Raw genomic sequence first — 23501 nt, forward strand, 5'->3', positions numbered from 1 at the left:
TTAATGCTGAGTTTATCTCTAACTATCTCTGGAACAATTCCACCACAGAATATATAATTTTCTTTGACAAAATCTAGTTGACAGCGAATTTTCTTCGTGTGTGTGCCGTGTGTGGTTTTAGTTTGTTTTTAACTTGGAACACGAGGTTTTTTCAATTAAAAGGATTATATCGTATTGATACATATTTGCAGTAATGGCCAAGCTTCATAATTATTACGTTCTGTGCCCATTAATAGATCAGAAAAGCTTTCTCGGCGTTTCAGAAGATAAAGAAGACGAACACGTTATTGTGACTTTGGGACGAAATGTTGTGAATAAATATCAAGTAAATATTGTTTCTTAATTCTTGCATAATCTCAAACTCTTCTCAGCTGATTTATAATTATTTTCTTAAACAAAATCAAATTGTGTAAATAATTGGAGTTTTGTAAAGGTTATGTTTGTGTTTAAAATCCATATTTTATTAGCTTTCAGACCAAAAGCAAGTTGGTGGGTGGACATCAAAAGACCACATAACATCAGCCGTAATCTATGACAAAGAACAGGAGAGTTATGTTGGTGTGTTCAATAAGAACACCATCAAAACATGGAAAGAGGAATCAGAAAATTTAGATAAAATTAAGAAATTTAAGGTAACTACGGAAATATTCATTCATATCTACTGATATATATACATATAGAAAAGCAGCACCATGAAAAAGAACTTCAATTAACTGTTTATTATTTTGCAGTTCCCCCTGAATATCTTAAAAGTCATACCTAGAAGCAAACAGTCACCCCTCATAGTGTTCTCTAACGGCAACTGTGCATCGCTACCATATGCCCTCGACAACAGAAAGACTTATGAAAGCAAATCCCTGCTGAAAGACACTGACACTATAGTTGACACAGCTTGCTTCACCGTCAACAAGACAGACTTTGTATGCTACATAGTAAAGAATAATAAGGATCACTATGAAATAATAAACTGTCCTCTACGAGATGAGTTAGGAGACATGGACAGGTCTAAGTTGACGAGGACCAAAGTTACAAGACCAGAGGATGTGTATGTTGTTGGGAAATATATCTGCACTGAAGAAAAAAATGCTGTGTACATATTGTGTAAGTACTCTAGCTGTTATTATATAAAAATCCATTTACTGTAGATGCTAAATTAATTTGACTATGTTTTTTTCCAGGGAGTGATGGAAAAATGACCATATACAACTTTAAAGATTGGAAAACAATAGGCACAGTCCCCTGGGTATCTACACTGTCCAGTGTCTCCATAACCTGGATGGGCAAGGAACACCTCATAGTGTTTGGAAGTAATACAGAGCAAGATGGAGCCATCATCATTGCTTACAACATAGTGCTAGGAGTGGGAACATGCAAGTACCCCATGAAGATGTATTCCGAAGGTGCTAAGTTATATTGCTACCATGGAAGAATCATTCTAGAAGCTTCTAACCACATTGGCATGTTACCATATGTCCTAGAAGCAAAGAGAAACCTGTCAAGTCTATTAGGATCCCATGAAGTTGTTCAGGATGAGGGCATGGAGATTGCTAACTGGGATTCCCCAACAGAACCTCAGTTCCCAGTAAATGATGAAACAAAAGATCTAATAAAATTAGGTCTCACAGAAAGGAGTATTTGTCACAATGCTGTACCACCACTCTTAGAAAAGGATGACTTTAGAGCTGTTTACAGAATACTCAAGCAGTTCAAAGACATTCCAGAGACTACTCTTGTAGCAGTACTCAAGTATGCCATCAATTTAGTTAACCCAAACAATATAGATGTCACTGATGCTGAAGAATTCTCCAAATTATGTTCTGGGGAACACTCCAGTAAAATGGAGCAGATAGTGCACAGAGCTAAGTTTGAGTTACTAAATTACACACTGCAAATATCATTCAGTGATGCATTGATTATACCTCCTTTGAGGAGTGGCCTTAGTGTGGATGACACACTATTCCTCATGACATACATGGCCCATGTTCTTGTAAATTCAGAGAAGAACTTAGACACTGAGTATGAAAGCAAACTTTTTGATTGGTACATTTTGCTAATGGATGCTTTCTACCAACAGTTTTTGATGACAAAAGATGAGAAAGTAACATCAGTACTGCAGAATTCCCTGAACCTTGTATTGGACCTGATAAAACAATTACATTCTGTCAGTGAGGTATTACCCCTAATAAATAAACTGCTGAGTGGTAAAATGATTGAAAATGATTCAGATTCTTTATCCTATGCAATTGAATTAATGCAAATATAATTTTAATTTTACATGGCATTTTTATTTACGCTATGAAAAAAATATTGTTTATCCTGAGAAAAGCTAATGGTCAAAATGCTGAGTAAAGTGAACAGAGTAGGTAGGAAAGTTTCAAAGACAAGTCTATTCTATAGTTTTTTTATTAGCAGCTCTAGCAAACTGTACAACCATGGGTTTTTCCTTCAGCAAATAACCATTAGTTTCATTTAAAGCTGTTTCTGCTATCCTCACTGAGGGGAATGTGACAAATGCTTGTCCCTTCATCCTGCCTTCCTGCATGACCCTCACATCAAACCCAGTGAGCTCCTCGTCAGTCAATCCTTCGACATAACGCTTATATATACTTGTTACATCTTGTTCAGTCACAGTCTTAGCCAAATTTTTTATATACAATCTCATGGATGGCTGCCCAGGGTGATAGTTTTTGAAGACTGGTAAAATCTTCATGTCTTTGTAAGATATCCTGTTTCGTAATAACTCCTTTTTGCTGATAATCGGTTGTTCTGGCTCTTCTGGCTTCTTTTCCTCTTCAGCTGGCTGTTCCTCTTTCTGGAACTTTCCAAGTTCCCCTATAACAGCTGGTTCTTCTGTAGGCTTTTGTAAGGCATCTTGGTGAACATTGAGCTGTATTTTCTTTGGTTCCTGAATTGATACTATAGTTTCAAATACCTCCTCTTGACTAACTACAGTTTTCTTTGCCTTAGCTACTGGCATTGTGGGTGGTAATTTCAAAGGATTGTGCTTAGGCACGGGTAATTTCCTTTTCCTTGTGACTAGTTTTCTGACAGTCTGTTCTTTGTGCTCATCCTCAGCACTGGATATTTCAGACTCAGGGTCACTGACAGGTGGAGGTGGTAGCTGTATATCACCCACAAACATGTGCCGATATGTTTCTTTGAAAAATTCCTTACACTTATCATTATCTTGGAATGGCACATCCAGACACATTTTGTTCATCAAATGCAAGGTCTGTGTGTAAAATGGTTTATGAGTAAATAGTGCATGAATTATATTTATAGCTATGGCAGGACTGATATCTGGGTATTTGTAGCTTAAATGTATGGGTGGAGGTTGATAGAAGTCTATAGATGGATTCCATGCATTCAGTACTTTGAGGAACTGTTTTATCACTTTTGTGGTGTCTGAATTTTGTTCTGTCTCAGGCTTGTCATCAGTTACTGGTGCCTTCTCTGTGGAGTACTCCACTACAAGACGCCTGTGAGCTATTTCGAGCTGGTGAAGACGGTTTAGTGAAGCTTTTGCTTTCTCTATGCTACTAAATGACGCAAATATGTAATTACGTTTGGATCTCGTCTCCCACACTTTGTCAGCTCCAAAATGTCTTAGAAGCTGTTCTTTATCTTGAAACGATAGTGCAGCTGGTAAATGTCGAATCATTAGCACTTTAGACATGTTGATTTGCGTAAGATGCTGAATGAATAGTGGATATGTTATAACTTTTCCTCAATCTGTTACCTTCAACAAGTTCCTATAACACGCACGAATTACTTAAATCTAAAAACCTTTTAAACGGTACATACAAAAAATAAAGCATAAGCCACCCCGGTTTGACATTCAAAATACAGCTGTTTTTGACATAATATGGTCACTTGCTCCTTTCAGAAGATTCAAATTATGTTTTGTTTCCTCTTAAATTAAACTATGAATTATTATTTCATCGCAAAAAACTGATTTTATTTGTTTAAATTATATATAAAATAAATAAAATCCATATGTATGCACAGCAACTTAAAAATACTCTGTGCTGAAGCTGATGTCACCTGTGGATATCATGTCTGTCATCACCACATCTATCAATGTCATTTTCATCTGTTGTGCGGTGCACGAAAAGTAAATATTTGAAAACAGTCCGAATATTAATCACCGGTTGTAGTGAAAAAGTGGCACAAACTTCCTAAGTTATGAGGTGTAATAAATAGTGGTAAAACTAGTAATCGTGCGAACTTATATCAAGGTACAATGGCAGCACAACAAGATAGAAAAGTTGTCAAAGTCGTAGTTTTGGGCGATATCGGCAGAAGTCCACGTATGCAATATCATGCGTTATCTCTTGCAAATAATGGATTGGATGTGAATATAATTGGGTACTTGGATTCTCAACCTCTCACAGAAATCCTGGAGCACCCTCACATTACTATCACGAAACTACGCTCAATAAATCTTAGTGGTCCTGCGATAGTGAGATATGTGGCCAAAGCGATATGGCAGACAATAAGCTTACTTTTAACGTTGGTCGTCACGGGGAAATGCCACTTCGTGCTGTGTCAGAACCCTCCAGCTATTCCCACTCTGCCTGTATGTCGGATATACTGCTTATTCACGAAAGCAAAGTACATAATAGACTGGCACAACTATGCGTATTCTATAATGGCGATGTCTCTAACGCCTGATCACTATATAGTAAGATTTGCAAGATTTATAGAGAAGTTCTTTGGTCAGTCAGCAGATAACAGTATATGTGTAACTTATTCTATGAAGGAAGATTTGTTAATGAATTGGAATGTTCAGTAAGTGTCACGTTTAATATTTTGTAGTGATAGCCTTTTAGCATCTCAATATCTGATAATAGTGTGATATTATCTACCAACTTTAGGATAATTTCAGATCTATCTCCCACTATTATGTTTGAAGAGTGTGGTTGTAAACTTTTGAAGTTACTTGAGAATTTAAAAAATATACTAAAATTGAAATGCATGAAATATTTGGTTTTAGCAATGCAATAGTGCTTTATGATAGACCACCAAAAATATTCAAGCCACTCTCACTACAAGAGAAACATGATTGGTTCCTGCAGCTAAGCAAGACATTCCCTGAATTTGGAGGCCAGGGTCGGGAGCAGCTCAATGATCCCCATCAACAGGACATTGTGAAGACACTATTCACTTGTTCGTCTGATGGGCAAGTGCAACCGCTGCCTGATAGACCGGGCCTACTGTTCAGCAGTACTAGCTGGACACCAGATGAAGACTTTGGATTACTGATGGAGGCTTTACAGAGTTAGTCTGTTTTTGTTTTGTCCCAGTAACTTATAAATTGCATGTTTTTCATATTTTTTTTAAGTTATGGATATTTTATGTGCTTTAAGTAATGAAGAATACATTGCATTATGTATTTAACTAAATGTTATTATTTTCAGTGTATGAATCAGCTTGTGAAATATCTGAAAATCTGCCGAAGCTGATCTGTGTAATCACTGGCAAGGGTCCGGAGAAGGACAATTATTTAAAGGAAATAGCAAGAAGGAAATGGCAGAACATCCGGGTGTTCACACCATGGCTCGATGCTGCAGACTACCCCAAGATGGTGGGCAGTGCAGACCTTGGTGTGTGTCTACATACAAGTTCCTCAGGCTTAGACCTGCCCATGAAGATAGTTGATATGTTTGGAGCTGGACTCCCTGTATGTGCTTTTGATTTTCTTTGGTAGGTAGTAATGATACATCATATTACACTAAAGTATTTTGCCTGAAGTAACTCTCATTTATCTTAAAACTATTTGTTTGTTTTCAGCCTTGATGAGCTTGTTGAAAATGGAGTCAATGGGTACACATTTAGATCAAGCAATGAACTGTTCAAAGATTTAGTTCGTTGGTTTGAAGGGTTCCCCAACAACACTGAACAGAACAAGATAGCAGAGAGAATGCGCAAAGAGATAGCTGTGTTCAGACAGACTAGATGGGAAGATAACTGGAACCTCAGGGTCAAGAAGTTATTTGTATGATCAAAGTTGTTGTTCTAGCTTTAGGTCCAAATTAATGTATATGATGCTTTATTTTAATACAATGATTATTATACATACATACATATAGTGCAAGTTTTGTTCATTGAAAACAGAAAATTAACCATGTTGGTTGATGTACGTACTCCTCTGCTTTCTGTGTTATAAATAACATACATTTTGTAACACAGGCATTCTGTATTACTATAAGTACTTTTAGGCATGCTTGTGACATAGAGGTGAAGATAATGAGAGACAATAATTGGTTATTCGTTTTTGTATTTCATGGATTTTTCAAATTGCTATCCATGTAATTTTTATTGTATAAAACAATTTTATTTGTATTATTAAAAATAGCACTTTTACACACAAATCGCTTAAACTAGGAGTCTTTCAATTTCTTGTTGAATGCTCTGAATTTGCGGTTTCAACTGGGAACCTTCATTGATAGTAATAGAACAGGAGATGATCGGCCGGGAGACACCACATGCTCTGCCCAGAGCCTGCTTTGACCTAACAAATACATAAGGTACATTTTTGTCCTCACAGAGGATAGGAATGTGTAGCACAATTTCCAATGGCTCGGCATCCGCCGCCATTATGATGAACTCGGAGAGTCCCCTGTTCAACGTCTTGGTCGCTTCATTGGCGCCCTTACGTAGCTGCTTGTAGTTGGCGGCTTGCTGCACCAAGTTCAAGATCTTGGCCGTGAGAGCGGCATCGGCAAGTGGGTATGCTTTAGGGTTAACTGCTGCCTCTGAATCGCCCTGCAAAAATTTAAATAACCTAATTGAAGAGGCGGCATTGTAAACATAACCTCAAATTCACAACGTGTTGTTATTTTTGTCCTTACTCTGACGTAAATACAAATATTATTAATTTTAAACCTTAAGTGAAAACAATGGGAATTTGTCTGAAATTGAATTATTTAAAACTATATCAGAGAAAAGTACACGTGCTCACCATGTTGGTTATCTCTTTTTTCCGAGCGTTGATTTATTTCTCAACCTCTCGGCGATTTCTCGCTTCACTGAGGACCTTGACGGGCAGGGAAAACTAGAAACCGTTGAAGTATTGCTAGAACTAGGTTTACTTACAGTAAACAGAGAAATAATAAGTAATCACAAATACGAGAAAAGACGCGATGCGACAATGCGTGCGGTGCGTTACGACTTTGACACTTATGACAGGACTGTTCAGTTCTGAAATTCAGGGTGGCAATCCAATAAAAATAAAAAGAGGCTATTTTCATTCGCAATAGGTTCATACGAAAAGTAAAATAAAAAAAGCCAATGCAATTATTCCAATGCATTGTGTGTAATTTATTAGGCATGAATTCATAACAACATGTGTTTTTCTTTGCTTTGCTTTTTGTTGAGCTTTGAACGGCTGAATAGACCACATTCTTTCCACTTTTTAGTTGGGTTTGCGGCACTCGCGCAGTCACGTCTGCCTTTGCCGAATGTGAAAGAACCTTTTGGTATATGGTTGTACTCGTTGGTCTAGCTGTCGCAAGTGCGGCTGCTAAGCACGAGGTCTCGGGTTCGATTCCCGAGTCGGGCCGAAATCGCCTTGTGGGTTTTAGAAGACTTTCACAAAGCAGCCCGGAGCCTGGAAGCTGGTGATTGATACACCCGTGCATCGGAGAGCACGTAAATGTCGGCCCTGCGCCTGATCTCTCTCCGGTCGTGTCGGATTACCGTCCCATCGGGCTATGAGAGTTAAGGAATAGTGAGTGCACCTGTGTCTGCGCAAATGCTCGTGCACTATAATATGTCCTGCGTAGTTGGCTAATCTCCTTACATGAGAACAGCCGCCGTAGCCGATAATCGGCTAGGAGGACATCATCATCATCATATGGTAAGGGATAATAAAAGATACAACTTTGGACTTTAATGATTTATTAAAAATAATTCTAAGATATATTGTCGGGGTAATAACATGTATAAGGCGATCTTCACACTGCCCCGCATGATGCTGCATATTGCGTGTCGACGCACCTACGCGCGTTCCTGCAGGAGTCCAGATCTGCATCATCGTGCGGGTTTTTTGCGCACTCACGCGCGTAGATGCGTTTTGCAGATTCACGCACGGCGGCTTTCATCGAGATCCATTTTCAAAAAAACACGTCACGCCCATTCAAAATCACGCGCGGCCATGCGGGATTCGGTGTACCATATCATGCGTCTCGCCCCGCACCTACGCGCGGGGGTGCATGATTCTCCGCGTGTATGCGCGTGATCCGCATGAACGCGCGTGGATGCATTTTCAGTGTGTTAGACTGTGCGTGTTTTCCATACAAACGGAGATACTTACAAACAACGGAAGAACACGCATCCACGCGCTACGCTGCATCATGCGGGGCAGTGTGAGAATCACCTCAGTCATCCTCATGACGAAGGATAATATTAGGCGTAGGGTACAAATTCTAAGGGTGTGTCCAGGGAGCGATCTGAACGCGAACTCGGAGCGGTGTGGCGCGATTTACTATGCGAATTGAGAGTTCGCGCCGCACCGCTTTGCGTTCGCATCTAGATAACTCTCTTAGGCACTTAATCCTAATCTCAACAGTAATGAATTAATAAAAAAAAAACTGTGTGGCCCTGGTCACAAATAACTGTACTTATCTATACTTTATTGCGAGTAAAGATGTAATTTTCAGTTATAATTTATTAACCAAAACCCAACACAAACAAAACTATTTTACATGTTTTTTTAATACAACCGCGTACTAAACGAGCACCGGTAAAAGCCAGTGGCATGGCGTCCAAGATTAAACTTAGCCTACTGTCCACAGCTTCAAATGGTAGCGGGAAATTAAAAAGATTTTTTGGTGTTTTACTGTGTGGTAAGAAAAGATATTCGGGGACATTATCTTGTCATTCGATCGAAAATAATATACCCCAAAGAAAGTTTTATTGTCTTGGTTTTACTTCGAAAATTCATACCATATATTCATAAAAGTAAAATATTTTCCCCCTACCAATCGTCGCATTTGGAATATGGTCCTAAATTTTATTGTATATATATGCATGCATCTATGGGTCACGGGTATATGTAGTAATATCTACGCATTTGCTTTATTTACAACAGAAGTGGCGTCCTTGACTACACATCATAAATACGTGTTACGAAAGACTAGCAGAATTTTATATTTAACAACCAATGGAATTTCGTTATTCGCCCATTCGGTAGTATCCCCCCTGTGGTGGGAAATTCTACTGGATGTTTAAAAACTTTTCCGCTTCGCTCCGCCTTGGTGGAGTCTGGGTCTTAGATACCAATCGAGTATAAAATATGCTGTATTACTATAAATGATTATGTGTATACGCTCGGTTTGGCATAATCAGCTATGTACACACTTGCTGTTAAAAAATCTTATGAACAAGAAAACGCTTGTAAGTCGTAGCAGTAATGTTTGCCAAAAGACGTGCATATAACTGTGAGTATAATACATAGAGCTTACAAAACCGAGTTTGAACGCAGGTATAACACGCTAATCTGTAATCGTTTTGGAGTTCATGCGTATATATACTGCATTTTACAAGCACTATTACAATGAATGAAGAATGTAATGTACAAAGATAGTTATGAATAACATGCAATGTGGGATATTGTTGCAAGTTTGAGTTGCACTCTAATATTTTAATTTTCACATAACTTATTTTTAATGAATAGTCTGTCACTGAAGCCTCTCTAATGAGGGCTTCACATATCTGTACTAGTTGGGTTTTTTGAATGTGTTCATATTGTTCTGGTTGGACTGGCTAGACAGGAAAGCGAGATGTCCCTTGGGGCACTTGTTGGCATAATGTCCTTTAGTGCCACATTTGAAGCATGTGACCTCTTCAAGAGGTTTGTGGACGATCCTCTGCAGTCTTTGAGCATTGTTGTCGTCATTCTCGGCCGGTTTGACGTAGCCAAGGGCGCGATATCTGGCCTCTTCCTGTCTCTGGGCAGCTTCTCTTTGCTGTAATTTAATCATAGAAATATTTAAATAGAGACGAAATGAGACCAATAGGTAAACTAGGGGTTGCAAAGTTGGTGAAATTAATTCTTAAATAAATTATTTATTCTAACTTTTATGACAGCTATATTTAAAGCAAAAATATTAATGCCAAGAAGATACAGGTCTGCTGGTAAGAATTTCTTTTGAAATAAGCAGTATCTTTGTACTAAATTATTTATGCCCTTAATTATTGTTATTAACAGTGTGTAATTAAATTAGCTTAGAATACACACCTCAGCTGGTATTTTATTGCAAGATGAAGCTTTGTGTCCAGCCTCAGAGCAGTAATGACACACGGGTAGTCTCTTAGCATCCTTTGTTTGTTCAGGAGGGGCGGGAAGCTCAAACCGAGGATGCATGTATTTGCAGGAGGAGCCATCAGGACAGAAGCCAGACAGGTAGTTCATGCAGAGCACTCGCCGCACGTGCCGGTGTCGGCAGTGAGGACCGTGCCGGCAGAAACCTCGGTCATACCTGGAAAAATCATTTTATTTGATTTAAGTAAAAAAATATATTATCAATTTATAAGCCTGTGAAATGTAGCTTAAATAAATACATACCATGGGCAATCTTTAATTTTACTTTCAGGATCTATGTGAAGGAATGGACATTCTTTGTTGTGGCATGCATTGAATCTGGCATAGAAGTAACATTCAGGCATCTTTGACATGTCGTACTCGTGAAGGAACTCGCACTGGTCACCTTTCTTGCATAGCCCTCTGAGCCAATGCTTGCAGACCACCGTGCGGTCCCCTCGGACGTGTCTGTACGGACATTGAGGGCCATTGCCACAACCTCCGGGCTGGCTGAAAAATTCACATACTGCAGCGGTCGACTCTGGAAATAAGGAAATAATTCAACATCGTAGTTAAACCTGCGCCAAGGATTTGATTTTGGACTGTTTACTGGTAGAATAACAACTCACTATCCATTCCTGGGAATGGTAACGGTAGTGCCCCATACTGTTCTTCCAAAGCATAATCTATATCAAATTTAATATGGTCGACATTAGCAACTATGACTTCCATGTTTTATTAGACTATTTTCACTTATTAGTTAGAAATAAAGGATTATATTCGTTTAGCAACATCAAACGACGACCGATCGCAAATCACACGCAAAATGACAGATGAATCTGCTGAATGACAGACAGAGGCCGCCAGCGGCAGTAGCTATGATACAGATAATTTAGAACAAAAGAATGAATAAAACTAACCATGCAAAAGTTATTAACGTAATAATTAAATATTTAAATGTCTTTTTTCTACACCTAGGCGCATCTTACTTTCATTAATAAATAATAGTAACCACGGTTTTCGTTGAATATAATAATTTTGATTTTCTAATCAGCAATCAAATGAAACGCAACTTCAGCAAGAGCTCAAAATGTTCCAGGTACTCAAAATCTGCTATGTTCAGCATAAAAGACTCTAAAGAGTCTTATCTCTGTTTATCTAGTAGTATAGAAAGAGAAACCACGATCACAGAAAATTGGTTCACATATTTTGTCATTGTCAAAGTTTGCTTCATAGCAGGTTTTAATTATTTTTTATAATAGGATAAAAAGCAATACGTAAAGATGTCTGTATCAGATTTAAAACATGCTTTAAGGAAATTTGAGTTTCCTACCTGTGCTAGGGAAGCTCTTATCAGAATTGGTAAGTGGAGAAATAACCAATAACGACGTATTTATTTATAATGCATTCTGTACACATCTCGTATCTTTAAACTATCTAAAAACCTGCTTTCTACTTAGGTTGGTTTTAGTTATTATTGTCCTTTTTGTTTACTTATTACTTCATGACATTTGATATTTCTTTCAGAACAATTGCTGGTGGGCCGGGCGGCTCCATCAAGCAAGCAGCTAGATATAGCGATGGATATCATATCAGAGTTCGTGTTCTGCGAGTCAGACCGGCGCGGTGGCCGCCGAGGCGCGGGCCTCACGCCTCTACAAGATCTTCAGCTGATAGACATAATATGCGACTATCTGTCCGCCTGTACAAATGAGACAACTAAGAATACAGTGTTTCTGTCGCTGTTTGGAGGCATGGAGAGTCAAAGAAGGTTGAAAATACTGAGTATCCTTGCCAGCATGGCAGTGTCTGCATCAAGTACTCCAGTGAGTTTTGAATTTCTAGAGATTCCTTATACACCATATAAAATCTTACTATATGACTTCTGCATGATATACTTATAATCATTTTACTTTTCAGGTTTTACTGGCTGTTGGAGTTTGGCTTCAGCAAATGGGGTGTTCATCATCACAATCCCTTCAGCTGGTTGAGAATGTCATCAGAGACCACTTCTACTTGAACACTTCAAACCAACTAGCCCTAAGGTCCCTGGCTAACACGGCACCACAGTTTGTGTCTAACTTCATCACTGCAGTGACTGAATTGTATATGCATGATGCTCAAGGCTCCACAAAACTGCCCCCTAAGAACCTTTTGGAAGTGATAACTGCTTGGGTAAGTCATTATGCTATTACCAACGTTTATTAAAACATAGAAATGGGAAGATTATTGATATTATTGTTTTTCATTGCCAAAAACACATCAATATGTATTTCTAGACTAAAATAACCAAAAGTAAAATGTATTTTTTCAGGTTTACTCAAACCCTACCCTGTGCATGTCAGCACAATTGAACCCTGCAGCATTGCCTAGTGGCTCCATACCTATGGCTGCTGTGACACCCCTGGCTGGCCTCATACACTGGTGTGCACTTGCTCCACTTTATATTGATGATGGTAAGAAGTTACATCAACCTATGTAGGACTATCATCCTGCTTACTTAGAAAACAAAAAGGTGTATCAAATATTCAGTGAAGGCCTGATAAAAAATGTACTTTCTAGATGCTGAAATGGTAGAAGTCCCAGTACCAGTGAAGAAAATTAAACTGGAAGGTGAAAATGACAGAGCAATTATAAAGACTGTGACAAACAAACCTCTCACAGAGTGTGAGTTATACATAAAGCTGCATCTTGGTGTGCTGCATAGCTTGCGAGCTGGGAGACGTACTCACGGCCCTCCCACTGCAGTGAATGCACAACACTTGGCTGCACTGGCGCCCATAGTGCAGGGGTATGCTCATGGTGTGCTCAAAAGAGGTGGCAAGTTACAGACTGACACTAAATTACAGGTTGGTATTACTATAACAATAGAGAAAGAAATTAATTTATTGCTCAATAGTATTCTATTTATCTTAATATTTTGTTATTTACAGGATTCCTTAGACAGGATTGGGCAAGCAGTTCAAGTGGCCCTTGCAAATGGCTGTGTTTATGGCAACATGAGCAACCTCCTTGCAGCGTTGGACACCTTACCAGAGAACCGACTGCTACGGATCATCATAAAGACTCACCAACAAACTATCTGACATGTGCTCACACTCAGTTTGAACATTGAGAAGTTCTTCAAAACTTAAAGATACTTGTGTAGTGCTCTCATTACAGACCTTTTGTGGAAATGAAATGAAAGCATATTAGTCCCGAAGTTGTTGTTGATACTGGTTATCAAGAAGTTATTTACTGTATAATGAAAATAGTACAATTATGTTATGCATGTATAATTTTGTGGTGGCCAATTACAGTGTATCAATTTTAAAGTATTTGTAACTAAAACTTTATCTTATAATTTAAATATGTATACTGTAAATAAAATACTGTGATAATTAACTATGATTTATTTCAAAATGGTTTAAATCTACGACTCTGTTTGATCTGCGCTATTTTCTTCTTATCTTCTTCAAACTTCTGCCTGAGTGATACAATATGTTTCATTTTAGATTCTCTTATTTGGAAGGTGTAGAAGTTCTTCAACTCTTTCCGCTTCTTATTCTTCTCTTCCTTCTGCATTATCTTGTTTTCTACTTTCTCAGTTCTTGCAAAGCTCTGCACTTTGCCCCTCTTGGTGACTGTGACCCAGCCCTCATCATCTTCTTGTTCTAACTCCTTCTCTTTCTTTTCTGCTTTCTGGGCATTTTCGTCAAACTGTTTCATGAATGTTTCAATGTTTTCTTTCAGTGTTTTAGGCAATACTATGCGACTGTTATACTCATCTATCCACTTTTTCATTCCAACTTTAACTTGATGATCTTCAGAGTTCAGGGGCTGTAGTTGGGTTAACTTTAAAGCTTTGTCTAATTCTGCTACCTTTTTGAAAACTATGTATGCTGCTCTAAATGTGGTGGTATTTGGTTCAGGTATGAACCTGTTAATAACTTTGACATCGGCAGTTGAGGGTTTGAGGCACAGTTGCACTGACTGCACAGAACCAGCTTCTCTGAATGCGTTCATCAAACCTTTCTCGTCAGCGTATGGAGGCACGTTCACTACTAGCAGTGTACGACCCTGAGGTTTGTCTTTTGTGTGTTCTCTTACTATGTGTTCCTTCATATAAATTGTGTGCGGTGCCTCTGAATCTGCGGTTAACTTGAGAGGTAAATCTGTAAAGAGAAATTTTGTATTAAACCTAAAGTAAAATAAGTAGGTGAACAAAATATTAGTAATCTCAAACACGGCTTACATTTAAAATCTTGAACACGTTTCGTGGCCTTCATTTTAAAGGTTTTAAGAATTTGTGTAATTTAATAGGATATCTTAATATTTTATTAGTTATCAGAAAAAATAACAACGTTCAACATGTTTATTCAATTCGATGAGGTTATGTTTTGTATTGTACCTACGAATTGACAATTGCATTCGTCGTTCAAAATCAAATCAAAATCAAATCAAATCAAATCATTTATTTTGCAAACATGGGTGGTAAGTACATAGATGTTACAATAAAATATAAGTTCTCCATGTTTTGCCGGCAATGGGCATGCAAATAATAAAACAATGGTTTTTATTATTAATAATTTCAATCAGAATAGGTATACCAAAGAAATGAAAGTCCCAACACTTCAAATTAAAATACACTAATAAATGTCATTAACGAGTAAATAAATAAATAATAATACCAACCAATGTCAAAATTAAATTACATACAAAATTATTATTTCAAATTCACGATACATTTTCTTATATCATTTTAGATTGTTATGAATGCAATTAAACTAATACAGTCAAAATCCGAACATTTTAAATTTGAATTCGAGTACAAATGATTTCAGTCTATTTATTGTTTCATGTTCCCAAATTTATTACACATACAATAAATGGATGTTAATTTGTGAAAAATTGAAAGACTCTTAGTCTAAATCATTATCCATATTAACATTTATATAATACGAAACAAACATTGCTTCGTTTTGAAATTACTAGATTCTACATATACTCTATGCCCGCATATTGACAGAAGTTGACAGACTCAACAACAACAGTGACAGTCGTGACAGATTTACTATTTTGTCTATGATATACAGTGACTGTTGGCGGAGAGTGTCTGTTTTGCCCGTATTTTGTCGTAATTTTACGGCCATGTGTGGTTACAATTACGTGTTTGACAAAATTTCTAGTGATGATATCCACCACTGCAAATAGTAAAGTAAAAAACCCGAAGGGAACGGAGGGTATCGATGCTCCAGAAAGGGACGAAATTGGACAAGAAAACACGGACGATAAGGTCAGAGGTTATGTTGGTGCGTATGATGCATCCTCATCTTTTGGGGGGCCGTCCAGAGATGGCAGGTATCGGTCCCGCGGTCGTGTCACCGAGTTCAGGCCGTCGCGAGGCGGTGGGCGCGGGGGCAGGGGCCGCGGCGGATTCCCGCCCCGCGGTGATCGTGAACCCCTCGATAATTCCTATAAATATCACGAATCGCTAAACCAGTCCTCCAACGACACCTGGTCGCAAGGAAACAACAGCAACAAGTTCTATGAACGATCAGAGTTGGTCGTCAATCTCCCGGAAGATCCGCGAATCTCCAAGTTGCTGCGTCGACTGTGTGCCGAGGTGGACATGGAAAAATCGCTTGTCATATGTAGCAAACTTCAGGACGCCATCATGTTGCCGGAGAACTCGCGGTACATACGCCGTTCTTACGACATATTAGTGGAATCACTCCTGGATGTGCTCTATGATGCCCCTGGGCCTGAGACAAAGGAAGGTGCATCAATAGTTCTTGGAAGAATCGGCTACGTCATGGGCCCTGACTTTCGAAAACATCTGGATTGGATTGCAGCTACCTTTGCTGTGCACAACTCAACTATTAAACATTATCTGATTCTATCATTTACAGAGACCTTTCAACTGGATTACCAAACACCTCATTTGACTGATTTTGCTGAATTGACTCTGGACAGGCTTCAGACTGTCATTGAAGGCACAGACTCAGCTGATGTCTTCATGTCTGCTATAAATGCCATGATTGTCATGTCAAATTCATATCCAGAACACTTTGCAAACCATTTTGTGGACACTGTGGATATACTGGTTGGTTGGCATGTTGATAACGCTCAGCCTAAGAGGATCAAAGACTTTGCTCTACAATCATTGTTCAAACTGAGTCGCCACTGGCAAGCTGATGTTGGATTTTCAGTGAATCTACTGAACCAGTTTGTAGAAGACATGGTGGCTTATTCTACGGACATGGATCCAAATCGTACAGAAAAACAAAATGATGTGACTACACCTGAAGATTGTATGCAGAAGATCACATCATTCCTCAATGTATTCAACACTGTTGTCAAAAGTTTGGGAACACTTTTGAGTCCTACTGTCACACAAATTGTGTCATGGTCATTTCTAACTGAAGCATTCACTAAAATTCTGCAAGTTTTAACTAAAACCCTGAAGGATGACGCAGATGCTGATCTGATATTGGCAGGTAATGAATGCATTGCTTTACTATTAAAATATTTACAATCTAAATCCTCATCTTGCTCCCCTGCTTTATTTGCATTGATTTCAAAAGAGATGACTAACTTCTTGCGCGGAGAAGAAAGCGTCAGCCTGAGTGTTATTGAGTTAGTATCTACAGTGATCAAGGAAATCTCTTCAAACCTACCTGTAGAGTTCATATCTCAAACGATTGGGCCTGAATCACTATTGCGTCCGCTGCGCTACTCAGATAGCTCTCTGATTTTAAACAGTGTGATGTCAGTGTACAGTAACTTGCTAAACTTGAAGAATATTCCACTTTTACAAGAAACATATAAATATGTCTTGACAGATATTCAGAATTCCTATTCAGTTATATTGCCAGATGTACAAATAATAATACCAGAATATCATGAAAACGTGCACATTGATGATGCAGATAAAAATGTGATTTTCTATTTACAATGTTTGTCAGATCTAGCAAATGCTAGTAACTCTATAATTGGAATGTGGGCATTACAACCAAGCATACTAGAACTGTTGGCTATAAAGATGTGTCCCCATGAATTAAATCTAATTAAAGAAAAGCCAGCTCTTCAATATTCTGTCCTATATTTACTTTATTCGCATTGCAAAAAGAATAATCACTTCATTGCTTCAAGCGACTTGGTTACAAATACCCAGCAAAGAGCTAATGACATATTTGGCCTATCAAACCTTAGTCTCGGAGACGTGTCGAGCTCCAGCCCCACATCTGGCCACTTAGCCGTTATCCTCAATACATTAAGTATGGTCTTAGATGAAGAAACTCCAAAAGAAACTTTAATTTTGGTTCTCAATTGGATATCTGATATATTTTGTCAGCTAGATAAGTATTTACCCATTGTGAGCATGTCCAAGGGCTTCGTGGTATTAACTACTAATATGCTAACACTGGCATATCAATTCGATGAAGATGTAGTTTTGCTTGTTATGAAGAATTCCCAACATTTACTTAAAAATAAAACTCTCACATGGAATGTTTTGGTTTTGAAAACAATAGCAGTACTTTGTATTTTACATATTGATAACCAAAATAAAACATTGTCAAATGTTTGCAAAGATGTACTATTTGAATTGCCGTGGGATATTGTTCAACTGGAATTAGACAAACAAGTGGTAAAAGTGTTTACTGCCAGAAAGATGAGCCTGAATGTGCTCAATAGTGATACTAAGGCTAATTCTTTTAAAGAATACCTAATGCGAGGATCCTTTTGTAATCTCTCTAATCAACATTTCAAAATTATAATGAACTGTCTTCTCCAGCATACAATTGAGGACAAGAAAGCATTAGTGGATGCGTTTTTGACATCGTGGCCATTACAAACGTCCGATATTGACGAAAATAATTTATTGTTCTTCCGACAATGTGCTACCAGCTTCTCTTCTATCTGTGTTGGCTGGGCGCTCTCAGAACTGGCTCAAACTTGCGTGTCTTTGAAATTAAGGACGATTCTGGGCAAACCACAAGAAACATTCATGCGAATAGAGGGAGCCTTGAAGGGAATAGCTAGAGAAATATCATCTCACGACACGAAATACATTGGTACTGATCAACAGACGTTAGTCGAAGTTACTACTTCAGAACAGACGAGGACGCGTTGGATAACAGAGTTCATGATGTTCTTAGAAAAATATATTTATAACGCGGCAGAAGGTACCGCCACAGTATTACCAGCTGTTGCAAAACCTGTTCGAACCTTCTTCCATACGAACTGGCCTACGTGTCGAGAGTGGCTCACCAGAGTGCGTCCTGCTGCGCTCGTGGTCAGTCTGTACGCTGGACATTTTGGCGCTGCTATTTACCATGCTTCTCTCATATTGCAAAATGCTGCTGCTAATCCCAACTCGAATACTGACATAGAATTCTTTGCTATTAGTATTGCACGAGCCCTTATACAAATTGAAGAGCCAGAGGTTTTGCACGGATTGTATGTCTGGATAAAACAGAACTTTGATATGAAATTTCTTTGGCTAAAAGGAGCCGCCGAACAGGCAAACTCTAGACATGAACTAGCTATAGAGTTCTATAAAAAACTAAATAACTTAAAACCTAATGATGAGGCAAAAGATAGCGAATCATCAACAGCGCAAGTCGACACAAGGAGTAAAAGATTTATTGACGACCAGATAATGGAAAGTTACAAACACATACAAAGCTGGGATGACATGCAAGAATGGAAAGACAATGAACAGTCTCATGCGAATAGTTCACAGTGGTGCTCCTTTTCATCATTGAAGTTTTTCGAAGATTCTTCAGAAATTCCACAAGAATTCACTAGCTGGGATATTCTTGATATTGAAGCCAATAGCTTACCGAAGAACACCTGCTCCTACCAAGGTTTATTAAATAAAATTGAATCGACGCTAGTGTGCACTGCAGTGCAGATGTATAACAGTGAATATAATGACAAATATGAGGATACATTAAAACAATGTGACCTCTTACTCAAATCGCAAGCGGAAGAATTTTCCAGGACCAATGCCGTACACTTTTTAAAAGAAGTCGCTGTGTTACAATTGGCCAATCATGGGCTATGCAACATTGTCAAGAATGGGAAGGCAATTTCTAATCCATTTAAACCATCAACTGTGAAAGAGTATAAGTACGGAACTGAATTCAAGAATTTGAGCCGAATATTATGGTGGAATCAATATTTTACAAAACTAAACCTGACAGAAGAAAATATTTTCTTCGCAGAATGCCTTCGTTTGGATGTTATAAAAAGTGCAAGGAAGAACTCAAACTTGATAATGGCAAAGAGAGAACTACTGAAACATTTTAAGCAAAATTCAGCTTTCCAAATGTGTTTAGGAAACATTAATAATCTAGAAGACTTAAGTGAAGCACTGCTAATGTCAACTAATACTTATGACCTCGAGATTTGGACTCTTAACAACGCCACTGCTTTAGCTGAACTTTGTAAGTTGACATACGCGAAAGAAGAAACTAAAGTACGAGCAGTTAACCTTTGTGCAAGTATTTCATTTGGGTTTTCTCAAAGATTAGCTATGGGCGAGCAAAGTTATGAACTGAGGGAAAAGAGTACAAGATTACTTCTCACACTTTCAAAATGGGTCCAAAGTGAAACGGAAAATATATTGGATGTGGATTCACCCCTATTGAAGTTGGTTTCAGCTCTACCAGAAATCGGTTTAGTAGACAACAACATATCAGAGAATGTTATTCCTGTGTCAGACTCCGCCGTCGGAAAACTTCTGCAATTTGGCGTCAATCAATGCCCAGGGCTGGCTAAAGCATGGGCTAGTTTTGCAGCTTGGTGCTTTAGGTGGGGTCGAAAAATGGTAGAATTCAGTTCCAAAACCCGAGAGCAATTGACAGAAAATGATAAGTTACAAATTGAGAGCGTTATGATTGGATGCTCACCGCAAGACTTTGAGGCGGTCTGTGAAATATTGTCGAAGACAAAAGCTACTTGCGACGATGAAGATATCGATTGGAATGAAATTAATACATCTGAAATGATAGAGAGCCAACTGCGCACTGTACCATCTTTAAGCAACGCTTTTCCTGAGCACCTTGCTTTGTTGGTGGATATTTGGCGTCAAGCACAAAAACGTGTATTTTCTTACTTTGAACTTTCGGCAGATGCGTACTTTAAATTCCTACAGCTTATATGTGCATCAGACTACATAAATCACAGCGGAGAAAACGCTGTTGTTAATGCTACGTTGAGACTTTTACGTTTAATCGTAAAGCATGCAATGGAATTGCAAACTGTATTGGAATCTGGATTAGCAAACACACCTACCCAACCTTGGAAAGTAATTATTCCGCAGTTGTTTTCGCGTCTCAACCACCCTGAAACGTATGTGAGAAAATGTGTATCTGATCTATTGTGCAGACTGGCAGAGGACACGCCACATCTGATCACGTTTCCAGCAGTTGTTGGAGCTGTCGAAAATGAACAGAATGATTTGATGGAGCTAAATGTTGCACGGACGTTTATGTCCAATGACGCTGAAAGCGGTGAAGATAATCTCGAAATTGATGATGCCGCTAGCGACAAAGTTATCAACAATGAGCTAAATTCTTGTTTCCTTGATATGGTTGAAACTCTAGCAAAACAAGCCCCGAAAACGATTCTGCAAGTTAAACTGTTAGTCAAAGAATTGCAAAGAATTAATTTGCTTTGGGATGAGTTGTGCCTCGGTACATTGGTCCAACATCACTCAGAGTTTACGAAGCGACTGACACAATTAGAAATCGAAGTTGCTAAGGTCAAAAATAATTCGTATTTATCTGCAGAAGACAAAGAAAAGCTGATCAAAGAAAAACATCGTATTATCTTCGAGCCAATCGTTTATGTCTTAGAGCAACTCTATCATGTAACTTCAGCTAAACCAGAGACGCCACATGAACTATCATTTCAAAATAAATTCCAGTCTCTTATCACGGATGTTATAGACAAGTTGAAGAACCCCACGAACCCAGATAAGCCACAAGAGTCGTGGGCGCCCTTGAAACAACTACAAATAAAACTTCAACAAAAAGTGAACAAAAGATCTCCATACATTTTGAGAATGTCAGATATCAGCCCTGTATTGGCAGAGCTTAAAAATACAGTGATTACTATGCCAGGAGTACATACGAATCAGAGAGCCGTTAGAGTAACTATAAAATCGGTTGAAAACAATGTAGCTATTCTCCCAACAAAGACAAGACCAAAGAAATTAGTGTTCTACGGGTCAGACGGCAAGGCTTATACGTACTTGTTCAAGGGATTAGAAGATCTGCATTTGGACGAGAGGATTATGCAGCTGCTGTCTATTACCAATACAATGATGGCCAGAGACTCTGAAAACAATGATAATCAGACTTATCGAGCGCGCCATTACTCGGTGATACCCTTAGGTCCGCGTTCGGGACTGATCAGCTGGGTAGATAACGTGACACCACTGTTTGCATTGTACAAACGCTGGCAAAATCGAGAAGCCGCCATTCTATCTGCTAGAACCAATAAGACCGTTAACGTGTTGCGACCTTCCGAATTATTTTATAACAAGTTAAATCCTCTTTTGAAAGAAGCGGGTATTTCAACGGAAAACAGAAAAGAATGGCCAGTGTCAATCCTGAAGCAAGTTCTGCAGGAGTTGTCAGCGGAGACTCCGCGCGACCTGCTGTGGCGTGAGCTGTGGTGCAGCAGTGTGAGTCCGGAGCAGTGGTGGCAGATGACGCGCCGGTACAGCTACTCGGTGGCCGTGATGAGCACGATAGGGTACATTATCGGTCTGGGCGACAGGCACTTGGACAATGTGTTGGTGGACCTCACGTCGGGCGAGGTGGTGCATATAGACTATAACGTGTGCTTCGAGAAAGGCAAGACGCTGCGCGTGCCGGAGAAGGTGCCGTTCCGGATGACACCCAACTTGGTGACGGCGCTGGGCGTCACAGGAGTCGAGGTGAGTTTCCTAGTTTATTTATTTTCTAGTTTGACTACATTTTGTCGTGTTCTTTTCTGTCATTAAGAATTTGCCAGCCTTTATGTGTTATCTTTATTTAAAATCGTATTCTTCAGGTATCGGTAATTTATTTATGAAACGGATATTTTCGTATCCACCGGCAACGCGTCACATTCTCTTACTTTTGTAAATAACGAATATACGTAAAAAAGACGCAGGTATCGCAAGCAAAATCGATTGTAACACGTCGAAATTCGCACTGAAATATTTATTATAACAAACCGTAGCGATACTATTATATGCACGAGCATAAACATTGATTTATGAGATATGAAGAGCGATACATAAATATCGAAGTATTTAGCATGTGATTTAAATATTAACTTTCTTTGTCACGACGTTTAATTAATGAGTTAAGATTTTGATTTTAACCAATTACTTAGTAGGTCTTGCGAGTCGTAGCTGCCATCTAGTTTATGATAGATATTCTTCAACATGTACCTACAGTCCCTGGCGTGTAACTTGGCAAGAATCGTTAGATTAAAACAGGTATATAAGCATTACAAGGGTCCACCTTTTGTATTATTTAGTGCACTATGTGCAAGCTCACACTTAATAAATAACCCAAATCCTTGCCATGTTATGTGCCTTGTATTGTATTTAAGAACGAGTATAGAAATTTTTCTCACGTTTTCAATGCAAATGATATGCAAAGCAATGAAAACACTTGAAAACCAAGTCTGAAGCAGTTTCGGTCACGTTACGGTAGTTTTAATCTTTCCTTATTCTTATACACGCGAGCGAATGCCCAATATCAAGCGTCCAGTGAGAATGGTGCCATTAACCTAATAGCTCGATATCGCTCAGATAACACCAATTAATAATATAGTTTTAAATAATTAACAAATTCAAGCGTTGTCTGAATGCTAGTGATAATATTGCAACGAGCCGAGTCGGCGTGATTCTCGTCCATCGCTGACCTCTTTAGATTGCACAATGTACAGAAACAGGAATATATTTACTGCTATTTGTCCGCGTTATCACTTTGCGATATTTACTTTATTCACCAACTTATAAATATTTATTAGAATCAATTCAGTCAATGTCTCAGCGTTCAATTTGTACTTTCAAAGATTTTTTTGCTATGTTTTTTGATTGACTATTTCGTTTATTTAGCAATTATGCAAATTATTCGAGTTTTGCATATTCATGTTGTGTATTTTCTGTTGGCACATATACTGTCACTGAGCGCCATCTGTG

At 38.6% G+C, this 23501-nt stretch overlaps 8 protein-coding genes across 8 annotated transcripts in view; 4 read left to right on the forward strand and 4 right to left on the reverse strand.

Annotated features, from left to right (window-relative positions):
- The first annotated feature begins 51 nt into the window (after positions 1 to 51).
- On the forward strand, positions 52 to 2274 carry LOC124634998 (nucleolar protein 11). Its single transcript, XM_047170727.1, has 4 exons — positions 52 to 325; positions 468 to 632; positions 732 to 1101; positions 1179 to 2274. The coding sequence occupies exons 1-4, from the start codon at positions 194 to 196 to the stop codon at positions 2261 to 2263; spliced, it is 1752 nt and encodes a 583-aa protein (XP_047026683.1). The 5' UTR covers positions 52 to 193; the 3' UTR covers positions 2264 to 2274.
- A 91-nt stretch (positions 2275 to 2365) lies between these two features.
- Positions 2366 to 4003, reverse strand: LOC124634999 (RNA-binding region-containing protein 3). The gene has a single exon (XM_047170728.1). The coding sequence runs from the start codon at positions 3674 to 3676 to the stop codon at positions 2387 to 2389; it is 1290 nt and encodes a 429-aa protein (XP_047026684.1). The 5' UTR covers positions 3677 to 4003; the 3' UTR covers positions 2366 to 2386.
- Positions 4004 to 4072: 69 nt separating this feature from the next.
- LOC124634895 (chitobiosyldiphosphodolichol beta-mannosyltransferase) lies at positions 4073 to 6092 on the forward strand. Its single transcript, XM_047170562.1, has 4 exons — positions 4073 to 4791; positions 4997 to 5280; positions 5421 to 5706; positions 5794 to 6092. The coding sequence occupies exons 1-4, from the start codon at positions 4244 to 4246 to the stop codon at positions 6002 to 6004; spliced, it is 1329 nt and encodes a 442-aa protein (XP_047026518.1). The 5' UTR covers positions 4073 to 4243; the 3' UTR covers positions 6005 to 6092.
- A 171-nt stretch (positions 6093 to 6263) lies between these two features.
- LOC124634899 (NHP2-like protein 1) lies at positions 6264 to 7209 on the reverse strand. The gene is made up of 2 exons (XM_047170567.1): positions 6965 to 7209; positions 6264 to 6768 (listed from the first exon to the last, which is right to left on the reverse strand). Exons 1-2 carry the CDS (start codon positions 6965 to 6967, stop codon positions 6379 to 6381), a joined length of 393 nt encoding a protein of 130 aa, XP_047026523.1. The 5' UTR covers positions 6968 to 7209; the 3' UTR covers positions 6264 to 6378.
- Positions 7210 to 8656: 1447 nt separating this feature from the next.
- On the reverse strand, positions 8657 to 11149 carry LOC124634897 (cleavage and polyadenylation specificity factor subunit 4). Its single transcript, XM_047170564.1, has 4 exons — positions 10936 to 11149; positions 10571 to 10847; positions 10244 to 10484; positions 8657 to 9971 (listed from the first exon to the last, which is right to left on the reverse strand). Exons 1-4 carry the CDS (start codon positions 11036 to 11038, stop codon positions 9723 to 9725), a joined length of 870 nt encoding a protein of 289 aa, XP_047026520.1. The 5' UTR covers positions 11039 to 11149; the 3' UTR covers positions 8657 to 9722.
- Positions 11150 to 11507: 358 nt separating this feature from the next.
- On the forward strand, positions 11508 to 13690 carry LOC124634896 (uncharacterized protein C7orf26). The gene is made up of 6 exons (XM_047170563.1): positions 11508 to 11668; positions 11834 to 12132; positions 12227 to 12481; positions 12621 to 12762; positions 12869 to 13155; positions 13240 to 13690. Exons 1-6 carry the CDS (start codon positions 11590 to 11592, stop codon positions 13390 to 13392), a joined length of 1215 nt encoding a protein of 404 aa, XP_047026519.1. The 5' UTR covers positions 11508 to 11589; the 3' UTR covers positions 13393 to 13690.
- On the reverse strand, positions 13684 to 14817 carry LOC124634898 (ribosomal RNA-processing protein 7 homolog A). Its single transcript, XM_047170566.1, has 2 exons — positions 14541 to 14817; positions 13684 to 14460 (listed from the first exon to the last, which is right to left on the reverse strand). The coding sequence occupies exons 1-2, from the start codon at positions 14572 to 14574 to the stop codon at positions 13703 to 13705; spliced, it is 792 nt and encodes a 263-aa protein (XP_047026522.1). The 5' UTR covers positions 14575 to 14817; the 3' UTR covers positions 13684 to 13702.
- Positions 14818 to 15348: 531 nt separating this feature from the next.
- Positions 15349 to 23501, forward strand: part of LOC124634970 (serine/threonine-protein kinase SMG1) — a 144550-nt gene continuing 136397 nt past the window's right edge. The window contains exon 1 of the mRNA XM_047170673.1: positions 15349 to 22241. Within this exon, the coding sequence (XP_047026629.1) occupies positions 15477 to 22241 (6765 nt within the window). The 5' untranslated portion in view covers positions 15349 to 15476. The remainder of the gene's footprint in view (positions 22242 to 23501) is intronic.

Source organism: Helicoverpa zea, chromosome 12, assembly GCF_022581195.2.
Source record: "Helicoverpa zea isolate HzStark_Cry1AcR chromosome 12, ilHelZeax1.1, whole genome shotgun sequence".
Classification (NCBI taxonomy): Eukaryota; Metazoa; Arthropoda; class Insecta; order Lepidoptera; family Noctuidae; genus Helicoverpa; species Helicoverpa zea.

Coding starts and splice junctions, on each gene's coding strand:
- LOC124634998 (XM_047170727.1), top strand. CDS start 194: ATGGCCAAGCTTCATAATTATTACGTTCTGTGCCCATTAATAGATCAG. Junction 633..731: donor ATAAAATTAAGAAATTTAAG/GTAACTACGGAA, acceptor ATTATTTTGCAG/TTCCCCCTGAATATCTTAAA. Junction 1,102..1,178: donor AAATGCTGTGTACATATTGT/GTAAGTACTCTA, acceptor GTTTTTTTCCAG/GGAGTGATGGAAAAATGACC.
- LOC124634999 (XM_047170728.1), bottom strand. CDS start 3,676: ATGTCTAAAGTGCTAATGATTCGACATTTACCAGCTGCACTATCGTTT.
- LOC124634895 (XM_047170562.1), top strand. CDS start 4,244: ATGGCAGCACAACAAGATAGAAAAGTTGTCAAAGTCGTAGTTTTGGGC. Junction 4,792..4,996: donor TTAATGAATTGGAATGTTCA/GTAAGTGTCACG, acceptor ATTTGGTTTTAG/CAATGCAATAGTGCTTTATG. Junction 5,707..5,793: donor TGTGCTTTTGATTTTCTTTG/GTAGGTAGTAAT, acceptor GTTTGTTTTCAG/CCTTGATGAGCTTGTTGAAA.
- LOC124634897 (XM_047170564.1), bottom strand. CDS start 11,038: ATGGAAGTCATAGTTGCTAATGTCGACCATATTAAATTTGATATAGAT. Junction 10,485..10,570: donor AAAATTAAAGATTGCCCATG/GTATGTATTTAT, acceptor TGATTTTTCCAG/GTATGACCGAGGTTTCTGCC. Junction 9,972..10,243: donor GCAATAAAATACCAGCTGAG/GTGTGTATTCTA, acceptor ATTAAATTACAG/CAAAGAGAAGCTGCCCAGAG.
- LOC124634896 (XM_047170563.1), top strand. CDS start 11,590: ATGTCTGTATCAGATTTAAAACATGCTTTAAGGAAATTTGAGTTTCCT. Junction 11,669..11,833: donor GGAAGCTCTTATCAGAATTG/GTAAGTGGAGAA, acceptor TATTTCTTTCAG/AACAATTGCTGGTGGGCCGG. Junction 12,482..12,620: donor TGGAAGTGATAACTGCTTGG/GTAAGTCATTAT, acceptor GTATTTTTTCAG/GTTTACTCAAACCCTACCCT.
- LOC124634898 (XM_047170566.1), bottom strand. CDS start 14,574: ATGAAGGCCACGAAACGTGTTCAAGATTTTAAAT. Junction 14,461..14,540: donor ACGTGTTCAAGATTTTAAAT/GTAAGCCGTGTT, acceptor TTCTCTTTACAG/ATTTACCTCTCAAGTTAACC.